This window comes from Acipenser ruthenus, chromosome 29 (assembly GCF_902713425.1).
Source record: "Acipenser ruthenus chromosome 29, fAciRut3.2 maternal haplotype, whole genome shotgun sequence".
Taxonomy (NCBI): Eukaryota; Metazoa; Chordata; class Actinopteri; order Acipenseriformes; family Acipenseridae; genus Acipenser; species Acipenser ruthenus.
Genome location: NC_081217.1, coordinates 21,921,217 through 21,945,739, shown reverse-complemented (window position 1 = coordinate 21,945,739; position 24,523 = coordinate 21,921,217). Strand labels below are relative to the sequence as shown.

Sequence of the window (24,523 nt, the reverse complement as noted above, 5' to 3'; positions counted from 1 at the left end):
GTATTGCAAGCACTGCTTTCTGAAGTAGCTCTGTAAACTCTATGGCTGCATCTAGACCTGAGAAGAGCTCTTGAACGCATAGTTAAAGCACCTTAACACAGACTTCATTGTTTTGTTTTAATTGTTTGACTCAATGGCAGCTCATAATGGCTGCAGAGCTCCCAGTAGAGGTGCAAGCCTTCATCTCCAGTTGCTTCTGTTGTTTGATTGATTGTATAAAATAACACGATGGATAGTGATATCAAAAAAAGAAGAAAAAAATGCAATTTTAGTAAATAATTCTCTTAAAAAAAAAATCAAAAAAAAAAATCCATGTATATATGTGTTTCAGTGGTCGCACCCCCCCCCCTTCCCAATTTAGAATGTCCACTTAGGTTTAATGCCACCCTTTATTAAATCTATTTTATCTCAACAAACAATATTTCTCCTTTTTGTGTGTGTGTGTTTTTAAAACAGGCTCCTGAGCAAAAATGGTATTGTTTCTGTTATTTTAAATTGTAATAATTTACAGTACTTGCAGGCTGTATTTCCAAGCAAGTGTTCAGGGCAGTAGAGATGATGTCATTGTATCTTTGCAATACTGTGTCGCACCAGGAACATTTCTTTTTTTCGAGCTGTAGGTGTTCTTACACGTGTCAGCCACTAGATGTCCACATGCATATCTTGCATGGCTCAAACAATACTGTACACTTCCCTCCAATAAGTATTGGGACATATGCATAACAGATGATATTGTTTAAGGATGGCGTTCACATTAAGATGGATGTAAGGAAGTGAAAATGAGCAGAATTGCGCAAGTGGAACTACAATCCTGCAAATATACGCTATGCAAGTCCATTGGAGGTTGAAACAGCTTCCACAGTAAATCATGTATTTTTGGCCGGCGCTTGTAGACTAAATTCCCCACTTGGTGCCCCGTGTCCTTTTTGTATTTGTGTGTGGTGATTCAGTCTAGAGCCCTCACTGCAGCTACACACTGTGTCAGAGGCTGTCAGTAAGTCATGGATGTTCACAGGAAAACAAGTATTTGGTTTCATGCTGAGACACAAGCTTAGATCATCAGGGGTCCTCAAGGACAGGTAATAAAGCATTGCAGTAAGGAGGCGTCTTGCAAATTGCCAGTGTGATTGCTAGCCAAGTGCGCAGTCTATCCCAGCCCTGCTTTGCTTACATGAACCTCATGAACGCATCATTTCTGTAATGAAAACAGGCAGTTTCAGCTTCTACATTTCTAGAGCTCTCCCTGCATCTCGCTCCCTTCTTCCTTCGATTGCCTTTAAAAGGATAAATGTTTCGGCACTAAATTTGGGCATGCAGCTCCTCAGGATTCTGAAGAATGTCCTCAGATTTCAGTCTGCTTTGATAGGCCGAGCAAAGCTCCCCACTGCCTTATCTGATTCGCTGAGCAGCTCGCGACTGCCCAGCCACTCAGCCAATAGCTGCAGAGTTGGGCAGAGTCAATGCCAGTCTGTTTTTGACTTGACATGAGTCCTGCCTTCTCGTTTCTTGGGCTGCTTTGAAGGTTTGTGTGGACACTTGCGTTAAGGGAAATAAACTAGCCCTGGGTTATTTATTTTTGTTTTCTTTTTGTGTCTCTTAATTGAGAGACAGACCCTTATAATTGAACAGACTATTGGAACTACAGCAGACAGCCAGCATGTCCAGGTGCAGAAGACAAGTGAGTGAAGACCCAGATATTGATAATCTTCTGGCCGACCTCTCCCCAGAGGAGATGAAGGAGCTGGAGAAAGAGCTGGACGTTGAGGACCCAGACTACAAAGTGCCTGTGGGTTTGAGGCAGAGAAACCAGACCGACAAACACCCCTCCAAATGCTACAACCGAGGAGCGATGCTGGACTACTGCGAGCGAGAAACCAAGAAGCTGATTGAGAGAGAGCTGTCCGTCGAGCAGGGAGAGGTGAGGCGGACCAGCTTTCAATATCCCTGCTTCAAAAATACAACGAATTTCACCAATCTATCAACCCCTCACCCATAACTATAATGCAATCTGGTTTCGCAGGCTCCGATTAGCCCCAGTCTTGGACTAGATAATGATAGGCAGTCCAAGATTTGTGTTGATCAGGTACTGTGAAAGCAACTAAGTGCTAGAATACTTAGTCAGGTAAATAAGTCATATTCTATCCCAGTGTCGTTAGGAAGCCGAAACACACTCGTATTTAGGATTTGTGATGACAGAACTGTGTTTATAAGACCTTCTCATGTGGGTTATGTAGGGAGGGACCTCTCACACTATTTTAAAAGGAGCAACAGTTTACAACTGGCTGAAGCCTGTGCTCAAAGGGGCTTTAAAAAAACAAGATCTAATACTGTGGCTACAATGCACGCCCCTTAAGGGTGTTCTAGTTTACACATTACATATTACTGCTGAACACGCCCTTTGTCACCAAGACTTGATTTCACATTTATATTCAAAGATTTAAAAATCAAATCTAATAAAATGGTGAATCACAAAAGGTTTGCTACCATGAAATCTTTCTGGACCGCTGTGGGTTCGGAATTCAGTCTTGTTTTTAAGACGTTCTCTTACCCCTATGACTAAATCAAAGCAAAAAGTGCACGTTGTAGGCTCTCTGTGCTCCAGGGAATGGTCACATATGTTTTAAGCTTTATTCATGGGAATAGCCAGCTCTGAATTGGCTGCTTTCCTTGCTGGTCTCAGAATCTTTTCTTCTGGGCTTGGTTGAAAAACCCTGACGCTGTGTGGGACCTGAATACACAGGGTGTGGGTGCTTGAGACTGCTAATAAAGAAACCGGGTCTGTCATGCTGTGTGCTACTCAATAAACATTTAACAAGGTGGTCTACGTGTGAGTTTCTTTAGCACTTCAACCTAAACGCACTTGGAACATTTCACGAGAAGCCCTCATATAAACTATGTGTGCGAGAATGCATGTTTACAGTGGTGGTGTTTATACAGAAAGACTTCCCTGCCCACATATTTAGAATGACATTTCTGTTGTCTTAATCATAAGCTTGTAGTAGTATTGTGGTTGCGTTGTGTTTGTTTATGATTGCTGACGCCTGTCTGTCCTGCCAGGACCTGTTGGAAATAAGTCTCAAAAGGTTCCATTCATTATGTTGCTGATTCGTTAAGAGCGGTGATTTAAGTTGGGTTTTGACCATTTTTCGGATTCTCAATAAGGAAATAGAATCAGGGTGTGCTCTTATGGAAACTCTCTGTGTTTAATTAACTCCTATTTTTTTTAAAGGAGAGAAACAAACAAACCCCTCTTGCACATTGCGACTCCAGACCCGAGACTCTTAACAAAATAGCACATGCCTCTTGGTCCCTAAACACTTCCTGTGCTGTAGGTCACAAGGCCCGATTGCAGGTGGATCGTTGGAGTAAGACTGCCATGAAGCAGCTGTTTGATCTGGAAGAGCGTGGGAGTCTTGTTTTCAACTCGCTCTGTTCCAGATCTGTGACTTTAGTAACAAACACTTTACATGGCAATAGACATCTCGCAGTCGAGGGTTGACTCTGGGGCTGATTGGAACTCCAATCCTAGCTTTCTGTTTCGTGAGATACTTCTGTCTTTGCACTGGCTGTTCAATTTGTCCAAAATGAAAGATGTTTTTTTCAGAATCAACTTGCCATGAGCGTCAATGAACATGAAGAAAAAACACGAGGCAGTCTGAGAAAAAACCAAACAAAAAAAAAACCAAACATTGGATTTCTGTGAGCAAGTATTTTTAAACAAGCAAGACAATAAGAAATGACCGCGAGAGTTACAGCGATGTCTGCTGTTTCATAGAGTCCGCGAGGCTGTACGTCACACACTGCAAACCCAGCCTCGTCAATGAGACGTCAGAGCAGGTTCATCAGAAAACACATACTATGATCCTGTACAAAAGCCCTATAGCATCCTATCATATACTGCAGTGTAACCTGCAGAAGCGTTCGAGGTCTTGCACCTGTGCACGGTCTCAGTATACATTAGACGCAGTTTGCATCATTAAAATAGGAACTCAGGGCTGTCCTCAGAATAAGTCATGCTTACAACGTAGCCCTCGATAGTAGCTTACTGTGTGTCACCAAGATTACTCGATGTAAGCTTCCTGTTTAAATCCCACATTCTGAACTCAGAGCTAACTGAGGATGTGAAATATTGGCTCTCATTTCTGTTCACTCAGGGTCTCCCTCCCCTTTGAATTACTACAGTGGTCTTCTCATAGGTCAAGCTTAGCAGCCAGCTGTACTGGGCAGAGGGGAGAGGGTGACCTTTTGGCTTCAGGCCACACTTGGTACTGGTGTGCTGACTGTCTGAATAAGTATGAAATCAAACCCTGTGCTGCCGAAGCAAGGAAGTCAAGTTGTGAAGTAGCTTCGAAGGACATTTTCACAGATCTTATTTTTATGATGTTAGTTGCATTTTGAAAGGTTGGGTTTGAAATGTGTTGTTACTGTGTGTGTTGTTCAGGGACTTTGTGCTTTGAGTTCAGGAGCTGCTCATGAAATCCAGTGACAGCACCGAGGCCGCCTGGCCGTATCGTAATTGTAGAGCATCCTCCAGGCTAGGAAAGGAACGGCTGCTTTCTCGACACATCCACGATTCTGCAGTCTGGATTCCTGCGCTGCTAGTTTATGTTCTCAGTTCCTTTTAAGGAAGGGTATGTGCTGCTGGGAGAGCACAGTAACTCTGCACACAAACAAAGATGCCGTTTCCTCCGAATTCTTGTATTTAAAACACACCCTGGTGGAAAAATTCCAGAAATGACCAGCATGGCTGTACGCTGGTCAGAGCTGGTGGCCGTACTGGTTTTAAGTCACTCCAAAGCTGGTCAAAGGGTCAGTGTATAGTAAACCGTTTCAAGTGTATTTAGAGTACTCATGATTGGAGACTGTGATACACATGTGTTTCTTTAAAGACTTTAAAACAAGAACTTGTTCAATGTATTTGTGAATCAGGTGTTTTTTTATATACTGTAGAAGCTGGATTTCTAGTAACAGACTTGTGATTGTTGGATTTTCAGCAGTGACAGCAGCACAGGCTATTTAAGAAAACAAGCTATAAATTATATAGTGTTGAAATAAAGCAGATGCATGCATTAAAGAACCCTGTGGTGTCAAGTTAACTCGTAATGCAGCTCTGTTTTAATGAACCGCTGTTTGCATATTCACAAGAACATGCAGATCTGAATCAACCATGCAGATCTACATATAACTCTACTAAACAAGCGCTTACCCTTCAGTGTTAGTGCGGTGGGTTTGATGAGCTTTGTCATGACACGTTTACCGGAACGTCTTTGTTTCTCGTTGTTTAGGAAGAACCAGACAGCAGAGAAACCAAAGCCAGTGAGCCAGAAAAGCAAGATCCGGGGAAAGACAACAGGAAAGAGGATCGCCTGAGAAGAATGGGCCGGAGCCGCGAGGAGAGGAGCAGCCAATCAAACAGCAAGGAGACGCAGGAGAAGAGCGAGCAGGCCAGAGAGAAACCAGAGAAGAAGACAGGGAAGGAGGAAAGGACAGCGACGAAGGAGGACAAGAAAGACACCGATAAGGAACAGAAGTGCGTGGAGTCCGAAAGCAGAGACGAGACGAGCACCAAAACCTCCCAGTCAGAAAACTGCCCTGCTAAAGACGTGACGGACAGCCCTGTAAGCAAAGTGAAAGAGGAGGAGGAGGAGGACGAGGAGGAGGCTGCCCCCAGCATCTTCGATGAAACCCTGGAGAAAATCCAGAACAACGACCCCGAGCTGACCGAACTCAACGTGAACAACTCTGAAGTGATAAAGACTGATATGCTGATCCGCTTCTCCGAGGCCCTGAAGACCAACACCTTTGTGAAGGTCTTCGCCTTGGCTAACACCCGGGCCGACGACCACGTCGCCATCGCCATCGGCGCCATGCTGAGGACTAACAAAACCGTCAAGAGCCTCAATCTCGACTCCAATCATCTCACCAGCAAGGGCATCTCCGCCGTCGTCAGAGCCCTGCAGTGCAACTCCACTCTCACCGAGCTGCGCTTCCATAACCAGAGGCACATCTGCGGAGGCAAGACGGAGATGGAGATGGCCAAGATCCTGAAGGAGAACTCCACCCTGCTGAAGCTGGGCTACCACTTTGAGCTGGCCGGTCCTCGGATGACCATGACCAACATCTTGAGCAGGAACATGGACAAGCAGAGGCAGAAGCGCCTCCTGGAGCAGAAGCTGGCCCAGGGAGACGGGGAGAAGAAGAGCTCGCTAGAGGTCCCCAAGGTGGAAGGCTTTAACAAGAGCTCCCCCAGGCCATCCCCGCAGTGCTCCCCTAGATCTTCCCCCTGGTCCTCTCCGAAGGTCACCCCGAAGAGAGCGGGAGGACCCCCGCCTCCACCCCCACCCCCTCCCCCTGCACCCCCGCTCAACGGGGAGAACCCCAGGAACTCCCTGAGCCCTGTCTCTGAGAGGAAGCTGGAGGGGTGCTCCTCACCCCCTGCTCAGGAGAAGAACAAGCGGGACCAGCTGCTGGCCTCCATCCGCTGCAGCAATAAGAAGGGTCTTAGAAAGGTAGGGTTTGTACTGAGAAACGCTGAGAGAAACTCCAATTCCATGACAAACATTTCGACCACAAAGTCTTTGACCCTGGGATGATCAGGGGTGAGTTTACATGAAATGCAGGAAAGTAACCCACAGTAAAGGTCTCCCCCCAGTCATGCTGCAGTCCTACCAGGATTTGTATGCTATGCATAATTTCAAATAATGTAAAGACTGGTGAGAGACACGTTTTCAGTTTCTATATGTAACCTGACTCTATGATCAGACCTTGAATTGATATTCCGTAAAGTGATCCCAGCTCACTCTAGACCTTTGAGAGAGAGAAGCTGATGAAATAACTGAATAAATCGGCCATGCGTTCCCATTATATTGCAACCTAATGAAAATACAAAACAGCTGTCAAAATCTGCCTTTATATATCAATACACAGTAACATTTAAAAAAAAAAACATTCTGATGTTATTCTTCATAATCTGTTACTTATTTCACTGGATATATCATTAATGTTCACAGCCGGCATGCATAGTGAACTGCACCAGTAACCCGGGCTTTTCCATCCTCTCTCCTTCTCGCTAGGTTGAAGTACCCAAGCTATTGCGATAAGGAAGGACATCTCATTAACCTTGAGGAGATTGCAGCCCTCATCTTCATGACTTTTCAAACTAGACACCAGGATGCAGTCTCGCCGCTTCAGAAATGCAAGGGTCTTTGTTCACACGCCTCGCTGCACTCTGGAACTTTGATCTGAATTGACGGCTGGCCTCGGTCTGGTGTTGGCTGCCTGCGGTGGATTCAGCAGAGAGATTAAATTGAAAGCCTGTTGTATTGTTAATTTGTTAGGCGTTGTGAGTAAGCGCTTGTCGCTTCTTGGTTTTTTTTGTGGGTTATATACCACACTGTGTAAGGCTGTTGAAATGTGTGCAGGAGGTATGGGATGGGATGCAGTCTGTCAGTAAGTATCGTATTCAGCGGAATGACGGTTTGCTGGGAATATTCCAAAGGTTTTAAACATTTTAGAAGGTGGAAAAGAATGGTTTTTAATGGGTGAGCTTGTGGGATTGGTTAGTCATTTGGGAGGCTGTATTTTTAGATATTAAGCGGGTAATATTAACCCAATTAGAAATACCTTTTTCTTACAGTTGAAATGTCTTATACTGGACTGACACATACAGGACACATAACAAGGCGATGCCAGTCCTCAGCTACTTTTGTACTCTTTGCTTTATCCTTCTTATTCGACGTCTTCTATATTAAACTCTTTTATGTGCATTTGAAGAGCGGACGGTGATGTATCCAGAGAGACCAAGATATCTGGTGAGGGAGCGGTCTGAATGGGTCCAAATGGGCACTCCAGGTAACAGACAGGGAGCTCAGCAATAGCTTTGACTGTGCGCAGCAGCAGCACGGGACACAAGGCTGTAAACATTCCATCACAGCTCTCCCAGCTGCTGTGCTGCAGAGACAACGTGTACGTTTATAGAAAGATAGTGTTTTAAAAAAAAAAAAAAATTAAATAAGGAGGTACGTGCATTTTAAAGAACCATTGAACGACATTCCTTATTAGCGCACTTGAAATGCATTCAAATATGAATCTTCAAAGGCAGACCTATGAAGGACCGCCAGTGGGAAGAATCTGTTTCCCTGTTGCGTGGTGAGAGGTCCTGCTTGAAGTTCTGAAGACTGTGGACCACTTTCATAATCACATGTGTGTTTTGAGTCTGTTAACACCCTACAAGGATTAGCATGGCTGCATGCAAGGTTCATGTTTCAGTGATGCTTTAAATATTACACAGAACATGTACAATACAAAGGTACACTGTGGGTAAAGTTAATGCCATCAGTAATTTCAAGACAGAATTTTAAGGTAAAACCTTTTTTTAAAAGTCAAGACAGATGCACCTTACTGGCTGAAATGCTTGTCTGCTTGACTTGCATCATCACAGTTCATAGTTTGTAAATGTTTCTTTTTAAATGATAATGTATGGTGGCAGATCCCTCTTTTTTGACATCTTCACTTCTTTATTATAAAGTTTGGGGGGTAAATCTAAATCTCTAGTGAAATACTTTGTTCAAGGCCATAGGCACTGCACAGAGCAGTGAAAGGATAATTTAAACAAAGGCTTTGTTACACAGTAAGTTATATTTTCAGCAATACAGTAGAAGACTGCTTACCAAGAGTTTTCAATGATTCAAGTGTACAAATATTTATCTACAGGGGAGAACTGCCAGTGCGTTTACCAGCATGTAAATATGTTGTAGCTTGACCCTATTTTTCTATAGAATTTTGATATACTGTATACTGAATATGTCATCGTTTGGATATGTAAACCCTGATTCAATAACAGACACACTGGTACAGTAAATAAACTTCTCACCATCATTAATAATCAATGCAATGCTTGTGTTCAGCTTTGATTGCCTGGTTAGAATTCTGAAGGTATCTATATGGAGAGAGTCCAAGCAGACCCAGCTGGGCTTAAAGGACTGATTACAAAGACAGGCTGAAAGAACTGAATCTATTCAACCCAGTAGAAAGCACAATCAACTTTAACATCTTAAAAGGAGTTGATATAGGTGACCTGAACCAATACTTGAAGCACAGCAGCCAGGATTGAATCATGAAGACCCTTTGATTGATGTAGCCTGCGTAAGGTATATGGTAGGCAACTGATCTCTGAGTCAAAACACCTTGCACAGATTATCACAAAAAAAAAAAATGTTTTTGCAATAAGAAACACTTTCACCATACACAAAAATAGAAGTAAAAAAACACTTCCTGTGTTACAGAAACTCTGGAGTTGTTGCAGGAAGTCGTAAGCGATATTTCTTTTCTGGTGTATTATTGTCACACAGCACCATCCACTAATGAGAGACTAGAAGTGAGTTTATGTGTCAGGCTTATCCTCCTGAGTAATAGACAGAGAGTGAACATTGCCAGCAGCTTCTGAACCCCGCTGCTCTGTAGAAATGCCTATATTTGGTCATTTTAATGGAAGCAGTGTTTCAAGTTCATTCCATTGCTATTTCCTAATTATGGATGGAAGCCAGAACGCTGTCTGGAACCCGTTTGCTTATAATAGACCTGGGAGTGGAACACGATTCCTGGAAAACCATTAACATATACATTGTTTTAATTTATTATTATTTCTAAAAATATCTCAGTAAAGACCAACTCCTAAATGGAAATGCAAAGCTATTTTCTTTGCTGTTCCTGAAATTGTTTTCAGAGGTTTTTGTGGGTTGTGTGGTGGTTTTGAGAAAATCAGACTTCAGTTGGGACAGATTGATCCAGCTAGGGATTCACTCACTAAACCATTCCACAGATGTACCTGTTTTACACTTCCATCAGCCTCGGTCTTCAATGTGGAGTTGTGAAAGAAACACACGTGACCCCACCTGCCACATGCTATACCAACAGGAAATGATGTCAGGTCGGGTTGGGAACTTGTTACTTGTAACACAGGAAGTATTTCTTCCAAACCTGGGAAACCAGAGATCAGACAGTATATGTTTTAAAGCTGTTTTTCCCTGTTGTGTTGCTGGTGGGAATATAAAAGCACTTTGAACCAGCCTACATTGGACCGGGAGACCTCGTTTGAGGCTGCTGTATCAAACCCCGAGTCTCCCTGCCTGGTGTGCCGTGCAGCGGCCTGAAACCTAGTCTCCTGAAACCAAGTTCCAAGCCGCAAAGTGTCTCCGTGTTCCCTCAGCTTAGGAATTGAAACTGAAGATCAGGGTATAAATAGCTAAGGGGACAGTAAGAAATAAACAAAGGAAATCTGAAGCTACTTACTGTGAAATACTTATGAAGAGCGAGGAGCTGCTCTCTGTGCTGTATCGCTGTACTGATGCTCAGTGAAGAGTAACAGTTTTTCATGAAGAGATCATGGTGTGATAGCAACCTTACATCACAACACATTCCTCCTGAATAGTTTCCAGCCCGCGTATTAAACTGAGGGTCTGTGTTTAAACAAAGAGGGACAGCCCTGACTACCAAACTCTCCCTGGAACGGCTTCTAATTCATTCACTGTGAAGTAGCACATTCTTTCCATTCACAGAGCATCATTGCTTTAACATGACAGCACGCAGCAAAGTGAATTCTTAAGGGAACTAATGTATATCAATGATGTCATGTGGGGTCTAATTATATGAGGCTGCGTACCCTTAAAAGGGGTTTGATTGGGTTTAGGGGAGGTGATGTTTACAATACACACTACGAACACGCAGGATCCCAGGTTTCATCAAACTGGAATGCAGGAGCGTTGTAATAATGTTGCCTGCGATTGTCAAACTGTCTGTGGAGAGGTGAGGTTGACTTTTTTTTCGTCGCTAAATTATTTCAAACCTCTCCCCAACCCACTCTTTTCTTCTCTACTGACGAGTGGCTACAAATTCAGTCCAGCCGTGTCACAATCATTACACTACCAGAGCATAAACCTGACACGACTGCCCCCTACTGTTCACAAACAAACAGTACAGGTCTCGCTCCATCAACTGTTTTCCTCCAGAGCAAAAGGAGCATCCTTTTACTTAAAGATCGCAACATACTAAAAGGTAATGTTACAAAAACAGGAAAAAAAACAACTGCAGTACATGCCATAGTATATTATAAGATAGTTTTCTAGCATATTATTATACTGGGTGACATTATAGTTAGGCACACACAAGACTTCAAATATGTTTATTGTGTGTGTACGTCTGTGTTGTAACATGCATTACCCAGGTGGAGTCAGAAAACAAAAACAAAACAAAAAAAACAACCTTCAATACACAAACACAATGTTAATTTGAATCGAATAATTAAATTTACACAGTCGCATTGAAGCGTCATGCAACGACGTCACTGAGTGTGACGTCAACCCCACGACCCCGCCCAGTTCTTCCTGGACAGACAGAGAGAGAGAAATGGAGGAGTACGCACGTGAACCTTGGTAAGTTTTTATTTGCTTGTTTGACACAGAGACTTGAGAGAATAGGTTGCGTGTGTCGTGATTAAAAACGAGTTTTTGTTGACTGCACCGTGAGTCTTGAGAGGGCAGGGTCATTGAAAGCAGGGCAGTCATTGTTTCAATTCAACCGGTGTTTCTGTGACACTGGCGGGCTGTGTCCTTGACAACACAGCACAGAGCAGCCTTCAGTGACCTTTCTTATTAAATACAGAACACAACACTGCATTCACACGGACTATACGAGCTCCTGTGTACAATGAGAAACGCGTACGTCCCTAAAAACAGAGGAGCGTTCTGCACTGTGACAGATAAAAAAAATAAAACGACAGGAGATTCAATGGCCTGTGCTGTACGTACAGCCGTGGCTACGTACGTACGCACGACGCGTACAACCCGTGAGGCTGACGTGACCGATATTTATACTGTGGAACCTAACAGACTTTGTACACGACTGGCATTGCTGCAAATGGGTTAACTGTACATGGTTTTAAAACGGAGTGTGTTTCAAAACGCGTCGGTGTGGATGTGAAGCGAGTCTTAAATCAGGAAGCCGTCCATGACAGATGTTAAAACAATATCGTGTAGGAAACATTTTAATAAAAGCCAGTGCTGGGATTAACGTATTACACGTTCAACAGACAAAAACACGATTCAACAATACGTTATGATTGTAATTAAAAAACAAACACAACTCAGTACAGCACAAGACCCAACTAGTGTCTGTATATTAAGAACATAAGAGCATAAGAAAGTTTACAAACGAGAGGAGGCCCCATTCAGCCCATCTTGCTCGTTTGGTTGTTAGTAGCTTAGTGATCCCAGAATCTCATCAAGCAGCTTCTTGAAGGATCCCAGGGTGTCAGCTTCAACAACATTACTGGGGAGTTGGTTCCAGACCCTCATAATTCTCTGTGTAAAAAATGTGCCTCCTATTTTCTGTTCTGAATGCCCCTTTATCTAATATCCATTTGTGACCCCTGGTCCTTGCTTCTTTTTTCAGGTCAAAAAATTATTGTTATCCTAGTGTGTTCTACAAGTGTAATATACATTCACTAATTAAGCTTTTGTTTCAAGACTTTTTTTATTTTTCAATATAATGTGTTGGCCAATAGTTCTCTGCCTCATCTGTGTTGCTACTGCATAACAGGTTGATCCAGTCCTGGTTTTACAATGGTTTTAATAAGACACACCCGAGCCTGTTACCGGCAGTAAACGCCGGGACTGATCAAGCTCATAAGCTGGAGTGGGTGAAGCTGCTATGCAGCAGGAGTCTTGTTTCCATCCCTGCCCATGTGTTGTGTTTGTCTGCAGCCCCTGGAGGATTGTGGATGACTGCGGAGGAGCCTTCACCATGGGTGTCATCGGTGGTGGCATCTTCCAGGCTGTCAAAGGATTTAGGAATTCACCATCTGTAAGTGTCAATGCCTCAACTCTGCAAGAAGGAGATTGGAGCCCTGTAATCCTAGCAGGAGTGTGTTTACTAGATAACACAGAGACCACATTGAGCTCCAGATACAGTGTGGGGGCGATGACGTCTATCTGCCAGAGTATATCGGCAAGTCATTCCAGCAATGTGCCCTCTAATCAGAACCCTTTTCCTGTGTAGCACAAACATTTAAAACCCAGCCTTGAGCTTTTCACATGTTTCATTATTTATTCGCTCGTCTCTGGCTCAAGGACACATCCCATAACGCTCATGAAATTGTCTGTTGTTGTTGTTTTTATCAGGGAATGAACCACAGGTTGCGAGGAAGCGTGACGGCTATTAAAACACGGGCCCCGATGCTAGGAGGTAAGCGAATGTCGTGCATCGCTGGAAGTTTTGATCTGGGTTGGGACCAATCACACTAGATTGAATGTTTTCTTGTGACTGCTTAGAAAGAGCTGTATAGATAAGCAACACGCACCCCCAGAGCCTTCATAAACAGAGCTGGATCATAAACACAGCCCTCCATATTTATTACAAGTGGGAAGGCTGTCTTGCTTGGGCAGGGACTTCAACGTGACATCAAGGCTAGAAACAGAGATCTGTTAGAGATCAGGCTGGGAATGGGTTGCTGGAGTTCTAGTGGGATATTTGGGGGTTTATTTCAGTGAAGATTGGGGGTCATTCACGCTGTGGCTCGTGTTTTGAGGACACAGGCCAGGGCAGGTGCTGTGGAGCCCGTGCAGTGCAGTGTGGCGGACGGTGGTCACCTGCCCATGTTGATGACCTTTCATGTCCTTTCTGTGCACATGGGGGATGGACTAGACAAAACACAGAAGATGTTGAGTCGCCGCCATTGGTCCACTGGAGCTGGATGAACCCTCAATTAAAAAATACAATTATAATCATACAAAAAAAAAAAAAAATCTTATGCATTTTAGCTTTCATTCTCTGGATGGTGTTTTGTAAAAGTAGTTCCCTAATGCTGCTGGTGCAAGGTCATGGTTAGGTTATCAGGGATTTTTTGTGTGTTTTCAATCCATTGGCATGAAATGCTTGGGATCGTGGACATTTTAAACCAAGTCTTGATGACCTGATCTAGAAGTGATTCACAAAAAAAGATTATATTAGACTTTTAAAAGCAACAATTAAAAAAATTAATAAATAAATAATACGTCAGTTACAAAATGCACCCACTAAGTGGTGCTACAGCGCATGCTAAAATTCCCCAAGTTTCCAAGGTGAAGTGAATTATTTTGCTCATCTCTATACACGTGTCCTTCTCTATGTAACCAGGCAGCTTTGCGGTTTGGGGAGGCTTGTTCTCTATGATCGACTGCAGCCTAGTCAAAGTGAGGGGGAAGGAAGACCCTTGGAACTCCATCACGAGCGGCGCAATGACCGGAGCCATCCTGGCAGCCAGAAGTAAGGAGACCTGCATTTAACAAATCCATTCTGCACGTTTCAGACAGCAGCCGGGAAATCAAGGGCTTAGTAATCAATGCAATGCAATGCAGCTCTTCACACACTGAAATCAACAGTCAGGAGCCTGGTGGAGTTACAAAAAAAAACACACAGCTCAGCTCGTCTGAAATCTCCCAAGCAATGGGAGTGTTATTCTGTCCCAGAACTGGACCGTCTGTTTCAGGGCTGGAAGCAAGACTCCCAGTGCATAGCAGTTTGACCCATTCCTGGTTTTACTATGAGTTTAATAAGACACACCTGAGCTTGTAACCTACACACTGGGGCTCCTATTAAAACCCGGAATGGGTGACACTGCTATGCAACAGGAGTCTTATTGCCATCCCTGTGGTCCGTTCGATTTTTTAATGATGTAAAAAATCCGGTTTGTTCTGCTGTGCACGAGTGGTTCAGTTTCAATAATACATCAATGAAATGCGTCGCGCTGAACACAGTTTAGCTGGGCTGCTTCTAAAGAGCAGTGCTTTGTGTGTTGCTCGGGTTTTAGTGCAGGCTGGGATCGTGTTTGTTAATGGCACGTCTTGCAGTATTTTCTGGAGTGTGTGTGTTTGATTCATTCCTCTTTTCTTAGATGGCGCCGTGGCAATGGTGGGATCGGCAGCGATGGGAGGCATTTTGCTGGCATTGATCGAAGGAGCTGGGATTCTCTTAACCAGATTTGCCTCGGCACAGTTTCCAACTGGTACGTTTCACTGGGGAAGACGGGTAGTTTAGAATGAGATTGAGGGATCAATTGTTTAGTCCTGGGGCCTCACTATATCAACGGCACATTTTTTAAAAATTGTTTTAAAATGATTAGGTACTAGGTTGCTGTTGGTTTCATTTAATTAAAAAAAAATACTTTAAAGACTTTAACTTTGTGAATCAAGAGCATTGTGATCAAATGATCACGCGTGCAATACCTATATATTTATACCCAACACACAGAAGCTTCTCTGTGTCGAATGAATTTGCAATCCATTAGGACACGGCTCTTGGGTGGCCAGCGTGAGTGCCTGCAGTTTTGGATAAATGTGTAAGGGCTTCACAGGTATAAAAACCTCAAAAGCCTAGAAAAATGACTTTCATAAAACTGTTACTCCTGTCCTTAAGTGTATGCTACTTTAAGATAGTAGTTTAAGGGTTAAAAAAACAGTTCTCCTGCGATTCTGAGATTTATATGTGGCAGTATCTCTGTGTGTGCATTACACTGCTGTGGTCTCATGGAGGGTGTAGATTGCGTTCGGTGTGTTTGATCTTTTACTGACTGTGTTTCTCCGCTCCTCAGGTCCGCAGTTTGAAGAACCCGCTCCAATGCCAGCTCCTTCCTTCGGTGACTACAGACAGTATCAATAAAGACATTGCAACTCAAATAGGGTTTTTTTTTTATACATAAAAAATGTTTAGAAATTGGATCAGGAACCCATTTTGGATGCCAAGGACCTTAAAAAAAAAAAAAAAAAACTGCATGAAGGAACTTTTCAAATGCAACCAGATATTTTGATGGCACAAGTTAACGTAGGTTTTGAGCAGATAAATGTGTTTCTTTTAGAGATGTGCTGCTGTCTGTACAGTGTCGGTTTGTTTGACTGGATTACGTCTCATTTAAATTGCTTTGGTGGCATGATTTTATGTGCGCTGTCAGCAGGAACACAGTTAAAAACAGAAGAAAACAAATAGTCTGGTATTGTTATTGAATTTGTAATATAGTGTACATACAGGCTTCGCAAAATTGTATTTAGTATGTAAACCCCATATTTTGCCCTTTCCTTTCTATTGCTGTAGAGTGACTGTGACAGATGCATAAGCCGCTATAATTAATTGAGAAGGGATGGGAGAGTAATATTATCTGTTTACTTCTATGAGAAACTTGCCTTGGGTAATGAATCATTTTTTCCCCCCACTGCGTTTGCCAGACCCACGTGACTACAGTGCCACACTGCTGTAAGAACATGACGTTATTTGTAATCTGTTGGTTAGCAAACTGTATTATACATCTGTTACTGTTTTAGCAAGAAATTATAGTTGTTGGTTTTTTTTTTTTTTCCATTAAACAACAAAACAAACTTGTGGTCTAGCCCCCTCATGTCTTGCTGAGTTTCGCTGCTCAGTCAGAAAGCAGGCAGCTTGACGCGAGGATGTTGTTTTGTGGCAGGTTGCATTGAGAAGCGTGCCTCCTTGCTCAGCAGCGTGTGTGCAAACTGGGTACCTGAAAGTGTGCTGCTAACCTCACTGCAAATATCTGGAAGTGCAGTTAGTACCGGAGCAAGTGTCGTGCCTTATGTGGGTTAGTCTGGAGAAATACTCATATCCTTTTGTGTGTTCATCTCTGTAATTTAGGGCACTAAAAAGAACTAGATTCACTATAGGGTACTAACAGTCATATAAAAAGATGCAGTCTAACAAAACCATTGTGGTCTCGTATCTGTTTGTTTCGTCAGTGCTTGGGTAATTGATAGGTAAGGTCTAAAGAAAGGGTTAATGTTGATTCTGTAAGTGTCTGCATGGTACACTAACACTGTTTTTCATTCTAGTGCCATTTTAACTAATGGAAGTTGTACAGACGCCAGTCTTGGGCTAACTGATGTTAATTTGGGCAGGTTCTGTGAAAACAACCGTAAGGAGAACTTGCCAGCTTTTGTTTTCAAAGCATGGAAGATGAGGAATCCTGACGTTGCGAGCATCTTAACGAAAGGAAAAAACAAGATAAACTCGACTGAATGTTTTATTATAGAACTGCGGGGTCCGTTGAGGATGGAATATAAAAAGTGAAAGGACTATCTCTCTCTCTCCGGAGGGCTGGAGGAGGCAGGGCTCAGGACAGGATTCTCTTCACATAGCTGCGAACGTTGGAGTGCAGCTGCTTGGCTGTAGAGGAGAATATCTCCATCGCCAGGGCTTTGGTTTGCTCTGTCCCGCTCCACATGGCTCTGTAGAGGGGGAGGGTGTACTTCTGCTTTCCCTAAAAAATACATTTCACAAGTATGTCAGTAAGGTGGAACCCCCGCCCCGCCCCGCCCCGCCCCGCCCCGCCCCACCCCGCCCCACCCCACCCCACCCCGCCCCACCTGTGAATTCAAAATCAAAGCTATCAGTGTGAGCTTAGAAACAGCAGTACATGTGTCCCTGTAAGTGTGCACGTTATCTAACATGGCACTTCTGCAAGCATGGTCTTCATTGCAATAGATGCTTCCTATAAAGTGACCTGAGACTTGGCTGCCGTGTGACAGGAAGGAGCTCCCCAGGTGACTGTAGGAGAGGCCCTGTGAGGAACAGGCTGGACCCACCTGGGAGTGCAGGAAGCTCCTGACTTGGTGGAACTGCGGCTCGTGGTGATTCTTCAGGACTATCTGAGCCCAGCGCAGACGCAGCTCCGCGTTCCTCGCCTTCGACACGTTGGGGTACAGCTCCTCGAGCTGCTGCACGTTCCCTGGAACACAAAATGCAATTCAAACACCCCGATCACCTGCTCCAGATCTCTGAAAGGGAAACCGCTACAGCTTCTGAACGCTTCAGGTTCTGTGCTTGCAGTGCCGTAGGGATTGTATTATTCCTCAGATGACTTTGATGCAGAGAGATTCAAAGTGCATGTTAAACAGCCTTCTGGGTTTTAAACAGCCTTCAGCACTTAGATTCAGTGTAGATGAGTGGGCTACTCTGTTTGGAGGACCTGATTTGAAACAATGCTTATGTAAACTATGGCGTTCATTTGGCCTTACAGAATAGGGGCTAAAGGAAATACTGCTGCACTTTTATGTTTGAAATATCTGTTTAAAAATTACAGGGACATATCCCGTGTTCCTATAAGGTAGGCTTTGTCAGTTTCTTTCTGGGGATAATTTTGACCCTGTAAGCACTATAAACGAGCGCACACACACTTCTGATCACTCAATAACTTGCAGTAAAGAATGTCCTCACCAAGTTCCATGATGATCGTATCAGCAGCATGACATCTCAAAGCACCGCCCTACCTGTGGGCAAGGGAGAGTTCTCCAGAATTTTGTCCAGGAAGTAGACAGTCTGGTAGGTCTTCCAGGAGCTGGTGTCCACAGCCTTGATGGCAGGGAGGTCCAGGGTCTCTGCAGCCCACAACTGTGCCAGCTGCTCAGCGGGCTTCATGAGGGTCATCCCTGGGGAGAGGTCAGGCAGGTAGGGGGGCCAGCCCGGAGTGTTCAACCAGCTCTCAAACTGCAGCCCTGCAAGAAGGGAGCCACTGGGAGACATTGCTGATAACAAAATCTGCAACGATCCCAATCGCCGCCGTTATCATGAGTCGTGTTTTAACAACCACAGTCGGTGGTCCCGCCCCCTCCCCAAACTGACTGCTGATTTTTTTGGATTTGACCGTAAAAGGCACTTAAAAGCCCTTTTGACCCGTCCTTACCTGCGATTTCGTGAACCCCTTTCTCCTTCAGATCAGGGAAATATTCCAGGTAGAACTCCAGAGCGTCTTCAGCCAGAATGCTGCGGAACTTGAACTTGTCCACGTAGCCCTGCAGAGCACAGAGACACTCAACGCACTGAACCACAGCTGCACTAGAGCTGCCCCAAGCCCACCGAGCTCTCCACAGGAGAGAGTCATGCCGCAGAACGGGCTCGTTCACCATGCCCACTGAAGACACAGCGGCTTGCGTTTGCGTGGATCGCCGTTCTCCGCGGTGTCTTAAGAAAAGCAGCGACCCTCACAAACCCACGCAGCTGTTTCTGCACTCGGAATGGTAAACCAGCCCGATGGACACCAGTGACCCTCACCTGACTGTCAGCCCCTGATTTCTGTGGAGCGCTCAGTCCCGGGAATCTGTTCCTGAACTCTTGTATAAACCGAATGCAGTCATGAATCTCTCTTTGTGTGAAAAGGAGTACTGTTTGGCCAAATTCAGGGTGAAATATTTGTTTGCTATGTCTGAAGGGTCTTGAACACACCCCAGCATCTCTCTCTAGATCTGCCGGTGCAAACCTTCACGTACCCTCAGGAAGGCGTCGAATCGGCTCTGCTCCCCGCACAGGTGAGCCAGGTAGGACACGAAGCAGAACCCCTTCTCATACGGGGTCTCATTGTACGTATCATCGGGGTCCACTCCTACAGAGAGCCACGTAAGAGACAGCAGTGAGGGTGGCGAGCTGGCGCATCTCACCCCTTATAACAGCCTTCTGTACGAGATCACTGTGTGCAGAGTGACAGCAATCGAACCAGCCACTCCCGTCACTAAAACCAGACCAGTCCCTGCGTAATGTGATAAAGACCACGGGAGGAGGCGCTATCTGAAACCCTTCTTCTTTATTCCTAAAGGACAGGCATGGAATGCTGAGAACATGTGTTTGCAGTGCGAGCTGCCCCGACCCATGGGAATTGATGGCGCTGCTGCGCGGGGCCTCACTCACCTGGCTTGATCTGCACACGCAGCTTGTTGAGAGGGTGCTCCTCTCCGGTGGTGTCCATGTGCTGCCGGAGGAGAGATCGGCCCGTAGCGGCTTCCAGACTGGCGTAGGCAGCGCCTGGAAAACAAAATCGTTCCTTAAATATCTAACCTTCTCCGCGAAACGGTTGTGTGAATTAGGGGTTAGGCACCGGCTCTTAGAAAAAGGAGCAGTGTGTGTGTGGGGTGCCCACCGTAGATCTGGGTGCAGACTCTCCGCTGTGCGTACATGGTGAAGCCCTCGTTCAGCCAGAAATCCCCCCAGTTGGCGTTGGTGACCAGGTTGCCGAACCAGCTGTGGCAGATCTCGTGCACGATGACGTCAGCCAGGGAGCGATCCCCGGCCAGCAGGCAGGGGGTGACGAAGGTGAGGCAGGGGTTCTCCATGCCCCCGAAAGGGAAGGAGGGGGGCATGAACAGCACGTCGTACCTGCCAGGAGGAGTCAGTTAAAGACTGGAGAAGACGCTTGGAAAATATGGCCCAAAGCATTCCTTTAATAAGGGAATTGGTTTTGGATTTCATGACTCATAATAGAACACACTGCTGTCTGCACACACACGCACTGTGCTGGTGCTGATCAGCCTGCTTTCCTACCTGCCCCACACGTAGGGTCCAAACAGCTTCTCTGCGACGGCGAGGAACTCCTCGATCACCCCGTCGTACTCCTGCTGAGCAGCCTGGAGGAGGCAGGGCTCAGTCCACACGCGTGTCCTGCAGGGGAGAGAATCTCAGTGACGCAGGCTGTGTGCACAGCGCGACGTCAAAGCGTCCACGAGAGACACCGTTCTGCAGCGTCGCTGAGCGTGCGGGGTCTGCAGCAGAGCAATATGGATTTCAAACACAGTCCTGTTAGCCCGGATATCTGTAATCACACGTCGTGTTGCAGGACGGAGTGTGTTTTTAATGTACGTTTTCATCGCGGTCATTTTAACACACACATGATCTGAATATCTGCAGGACCATTATGAAAATAAAGGGTACACAAAACAATAGCATATGTCATTTGAAGCCAGGTAGCAGGTTAGTGATATAAAGTCTGTCTAATCGTGACATGACTACGTGGAGCCTGAAATAAAACTTGTGAAACACAGACACACTGACGCGAGTTCATGAGGGCAAAGTAAATCTCTTATCCCTTTTTAAAACAATAAAGAAATCAGTCGAGTGTTGTGGATCTGCGGACACAATGCTGAGCACACAGAGTTCACCAGCCTTGGGGAACTTGCTTAAAAAACAAAACACGAAGTTAGTTCTTATTTGCACAGAGCAATGCCAGTGCTCAGATCGATATCAATGGAGATCTCAAAGTGTTGGGCGAGGGTCATTAACACAGTGTGGGCAGTATGAATGACATGGAGGCAGGCTGGACCCCGTGTCCGGCAGTGTCCCTCACCTGGGCCCCACGTCCGCAGAGACGAGGTCCCCGACCGCGAGGGCCACCAGATAGGAGGGGACCGGCTGCACCATGCTGAAGAGGAAGGTGCGGTCTGCCTGCCTGTGCTCCCGGGAGGTCGCGCTCATCACCGCTGTAAACCCCTCCGGCACCTGCGCGCAATTACAGGGAAACAATCCATCTCTTTACATTCATCTGGGAACGGAGCAGTGCCTTCTGCACGGGCTCTTCAAATACAACATGAGCCGCTGTGTATATAATATCTATATATATATCTCACCTTCACCGAGGCCGTGTAAGTGCTTTTCACAGCGGGGGTATCAAAGCACGGGAAGAAGGATCGGTTCAGGACCGCCTGACCCTGGGTGAACACAAAGGGTTTGTTCTTCCCCGCGGTCTGCTCTGGATCCAGCCAGCACACCTAGCGCCGGGGAGAGACAGAGAGAGAAATAGAGTGTGAGAGAGAGAGAGAGAGTGAGAGAGGAGACGGGACAATGCATGAAGCGCAGAGGAGACGGGTCTGTGCACCTGCACCGCGGCTGAGTAGCCACTTCACGGGGGGAGTCCTGTTGAGCACCGGGAATATCAACAACAAGCGCCTATAGCTAATTCTTAAACAACTCCATTGAGGTCAGGTTTGTCATTCTTTATATAAGAGATAGTTAAACACCCGTCGCTCGTGATAACACCATATCTGCATATTAAAGCGTCTCTCTCACACGCTGCATCGTATAGGGTTTAGGGTAACGCTCAATTAATTCGTCTATTTTTTTTTCTTCTTTCAGTTTCGCTTATCGTGGGTTTTGAATATTCTCCAGCGCTGTGTTGAATGAACGCTATGTTTCTGTGCAGTACAGAGTGCGTACACTGTAGCACCGCACCGCACAGAACTGCAATGCATGCAGAACCGACAGAACAGCAGTTTGAAAACGTCACTCTTACCCCCGGCCCGTCAGTTGCAGTGTACTCAATGTCAACGCGCAACTCGTCTCCTCGTTTCCATTGAACAGGGAATTTCAAAACCAGCGAAGTCCCGTAGCTTGTAAAGCTCCGCGTTTCATGCTCGATTTTGATCGAGTCTGCGTTACCGGCTTTACCCGGCGAATAGGACACCGCCTCCACTACCAGAGTGGGGTGTATGTCCAGCACCAGCTCCTCTGGGGAGTCCCGCATGCATTTCAAATCCAGCCGCTCTCTCCCGGAGACGTTCTTCTTGTCAAAATCCACGTCCAGCTCCAGATGAAAGTGTCGGAGCTGAAACTGACGGAAACTAGAGGACGTGGCCACGTCTTCCGCGTTATCCGAATGAAGCGCTAGATCCGAATTTTCCATTTTACAACTGCAGCGGCTCTTCGGTAATGAGAGGATTTCTGTTCCTCAAAGAAAACAGCGTCGTTAGAAAAACACGTCACTCAAGCTGCACTGTATAAAGGTGCAACGGTTGCCACCCCCACGCACCGTGCTGTAGTGCGCATGCGAGAAAATGCACAGTCAGTATTGCCGTGCATTACTTATTTGGCAGGCGCTTTTATATCGCTCTCCCCTCATGCATAATCTTCTGTTTTTATTCTATAATAAAGACAATCAAGTCCACTTTTTTTTTTTTTAACCACGTTGAAAACGATCGGCACTATTGCTCTGCCAATTATAACATATGTATTTGAGTCATACTATGTTTATTGTTTTAAGCGGATGTATGTGTTCTTATACAATACTATCAGAACAATGGCATTCCTGCTTCAATAAAACAACGTTATTCTGCTATCGCACCGCTAGAGGGCAGTGTATCTCTGTCATCAACACCCTATTGCAGATTGTTATCCGCTGTGGATTACAACCAAAAAATATATATTAGTCATGAAACTTAGTATTAACGTTATTTAGCTTTCGTATTGAAAATTGGCGCTAAACTGTTTTGAACGTTTTAGCACCAGAGAGCTTAGCTATGCTCATGGATTTTGTTATGTAGATTAGTTTCAGTTATTGAGAGTATGAGATTCTGGGTGATGTGTGGAGGTGTCTGTCTGTCCGCTCACCCATCAGCCTGTAAGTCACATTTTTTTTGCATAAATCTGTCTCATCAAATGGTAATTGTTATTCTATACTATTCTGTATAGTTAACTCTGATTCTGAATTTACAGCGGTGACGCGTCTGTTAATGATGCCCAAGTAGCATGATTAGTGTCTGCGCACTGTGATGAATTCCTTTGGGACCTGGGTGTGTTTCATCAATAGACTGACCTTGAAAATGCGAAAAACCAAACGACAGGTAATTAAAAAAAAAAAAAACTCCGTGCACAGGAAAAAACCAACCCCAAACCAAATGTAACATTCTGTGAAGAATATTTCAATAAATAAAAACGCGTTTCATTTAACTCAGCGACTGAATGTTTTATTGGAGATCGATTTTGACATCAAGCAAACATTTCTGTTTTCATTTAACTCAAAAAACGAAATATCTTTATTGAAAAAAATAAACATTTTCATACAAGGCAATTTCTTTTTTTTCTGTCCCTTGTAAGAATAACGTTCTCGAATGCATTTTTTTTTAAAAGATGACATTTTTAATACCCCCCCCCAAAAAAAATAAAAAAATATATAGCACTACCAAAACCAGGTATTCATTTTAATTAATTAAAAAAAAACTTTGCCTTTTAATTATTGGAATTCTAATATGCCCAAAGGTCCAGCTAGCAAGTTAATGATCAGTCTGCTTGTTGTCCATTTCCACTAACGAGCGCCTCCAGGGTGCTGTGATGCACACAAAAGGCAAGACGAGTCATGTCGCAGCTACGCTGTTGCAGCCTGTCCTTGATAATTAGGCGTGGTTATTATACCTGTTCAAATCGGACACAGTATTTAACGAGTCTCTCTGGATAAACCAGAGCCACACCTACGTCATTTCAATAACGCAACACGCTGTTTTGAAGCGGCTCTTGTCAGTATAGCCGTTGTCTCGGGTCCTGTCAGTCAGTTGGTTTTGGAGTTGAGCCGGGTTCTGCTCTGAAGCGTCCGTGTCCTGTGCGGTTGCGCAGTGAAATTACTGAAGCGCAGACCCTGCTTCTGGAAAGACTACTCCCCACAGTCGGACTTTCTGAAGTTAGGGGGTTTTAGTAATGATACAGCGGGCACCTGTTATTGTTGTCTGCGTCGGGGAATTTTTTAATTTGATGTACTAACTCGGTTAAGCATTTTTAGCAGTGTAATGTATGAGTATTATTTTTTTATCAGCTTTTCATTCATTTAATAAACACAAACAGCACTACATATATATTGACCTTTTAAAAGTTTACCGATGGCCCATTGCACAGAATGTGCACAGAAGTCTTGAAGTTTTCCCATGGTAATATTTTACCATACTTTACCATATTTTAAAAT

At 44.8% G+C, this 24,523-nt stretch overlaps 3 protein-coding genes across 3 annotated transcripts; 2 read left to right on the top strand and 1 right to left on the bottom strand.

Moving 5' to 3' along the window:
• Positions 1–1,414: 1,414 nt before the first annotated feature.
• LOC117427910 (leiomodin-1) lies at positions 1,415–8,888 on the top strand. The gene is made up of 3 exons (XM_034046302.3): positions 1,415–1,918; positions 5,286–6,509; positions 7,074–8,888. Exons 1-3 carry the CDS (start codon positions 1,658–1,660, stop codon positions 7,098–7,100), a joined length of 1,512 nt encoding a protein of 503 aa, XP_033902193.3. The 5' UTR covers positions 1,415–1,657; the 3' UTR covers positions 7,101–8,888.
• Positions 8,889–11,320: 2,432 nt separating this feature from the next.
• On the top strand, positions 11,321–16,742 carry LOC117427927 (mitochondrial import inner membrane translocase subunit Tim17-A). Its single transcript, XM_034046324.3, has 6 exons — positions 11,321–11,429; positions 12,759–12,858; positions 13,176–13,239; positions 14,170–14,298; positions 14,927–15,037; positions 15,623–16,742. The coding sequence occupies exons 1-6, from the start codon at positions 11,404–11,406 to the stop codon at positions 15,688–15,690; spliced, it is 498 nt and encodes a 165-aa protein (XP_033902215.1). The 5' UTR covers positions 11,321–11,403; the 3' UTR covers positions 15,691–16,742.
• On the bottom strand, positions 16,341–22,593 carry LOC117427904 (aminopeptidase B). The gene is made up of 11 exons (XM_034046289.3): positions 22,088–22,593; positions 21,426–21,566; positions 21,146–21,297; positions 20,347–20,463; positions 19,946–20,181; positions 19,717–19,830; positions 19,302–19,414; positions 18,719–18,827; positions 18,306–18,530; positions 17,622–17,764; positions 16,341–17,296 (listed from the first exon to the last, which is right to left on the bottom strand). The coding sequence occupies exons 1-11, from the start codon at positions 22,475–22,477 to the stop codon at positions 17,150–17,152; spliced, it is 1,887 nt and encodes a 628-aa protein (XP_033902180.3). The 5' UTR covers positions 22,478–22,593; the 3' UTR covers positions 16,341–17,149.
• Positions 22,594–24,523: the final 1,930 nt, after the last annotated feature.

Coding starts and splice junctions, on each gene's coding strand:
- LOC117427927 (XM_034046324.3), top strand. CDS start 11,404: ATGGAGGAGTACGCACGTGAACCTTG. Junction 11,430..12,758: donor GAGTACGCACGTGAACCTTG/GTAAGTTTTTAT, acceptor GTTTGTCTGCAG/CCCCTGGAGGATTGTGGATG. Junction 13,240..14,169: donor ACGGGCCCCGATGCTAGGAG/GTAAGCGAATGT, acceptor CTATGTAACCAG/GCAGCTTTGCGGTTTGGGGA.
- LOC117427910 (XM_034046302.3), top strand. CDS start 1,658: ATGTCCAGGTGCAGAAGACAAGTGAGTGAAGACCCAGATATTGATAAT. Junction 1,919..5,285: donor TGTCCGTCGAGCAGGGAGAG/GTGAGGCGGACC, acceptor CTCGTTGTTTAG/GAAGAACCAGACAGCAGAGA. Junction 6,510..7,073: donor ATAAGAAGGGTCTTAGAAAG/GTAGGGTTTGTA, acceptor CCTTCTCGCTAG/GTTGAAGTACCCAAGCTATT.
- LOC117427904 (XM_034046289.3), bottom strand. CDS start 22,477: ATGGAAAATTCGGATCTAGCGCTTCATTCGGATAACGCGGAAGACGTG. Junction 20,182..20,346: donor GGACCCTACGTGTGGGGCAG/GTAGGAAAGCAG, acceptor TCCTCCTGGCAG/GTACGACGTGCTGTTCATGC. Junction 17,765..18,305: donor GAACTCTCCCTTGCCCACAG/GTAGGGCGGTGC, acceptor TTTGTGTTCCAG/GGAACGTGCAGCAGCTCGAG.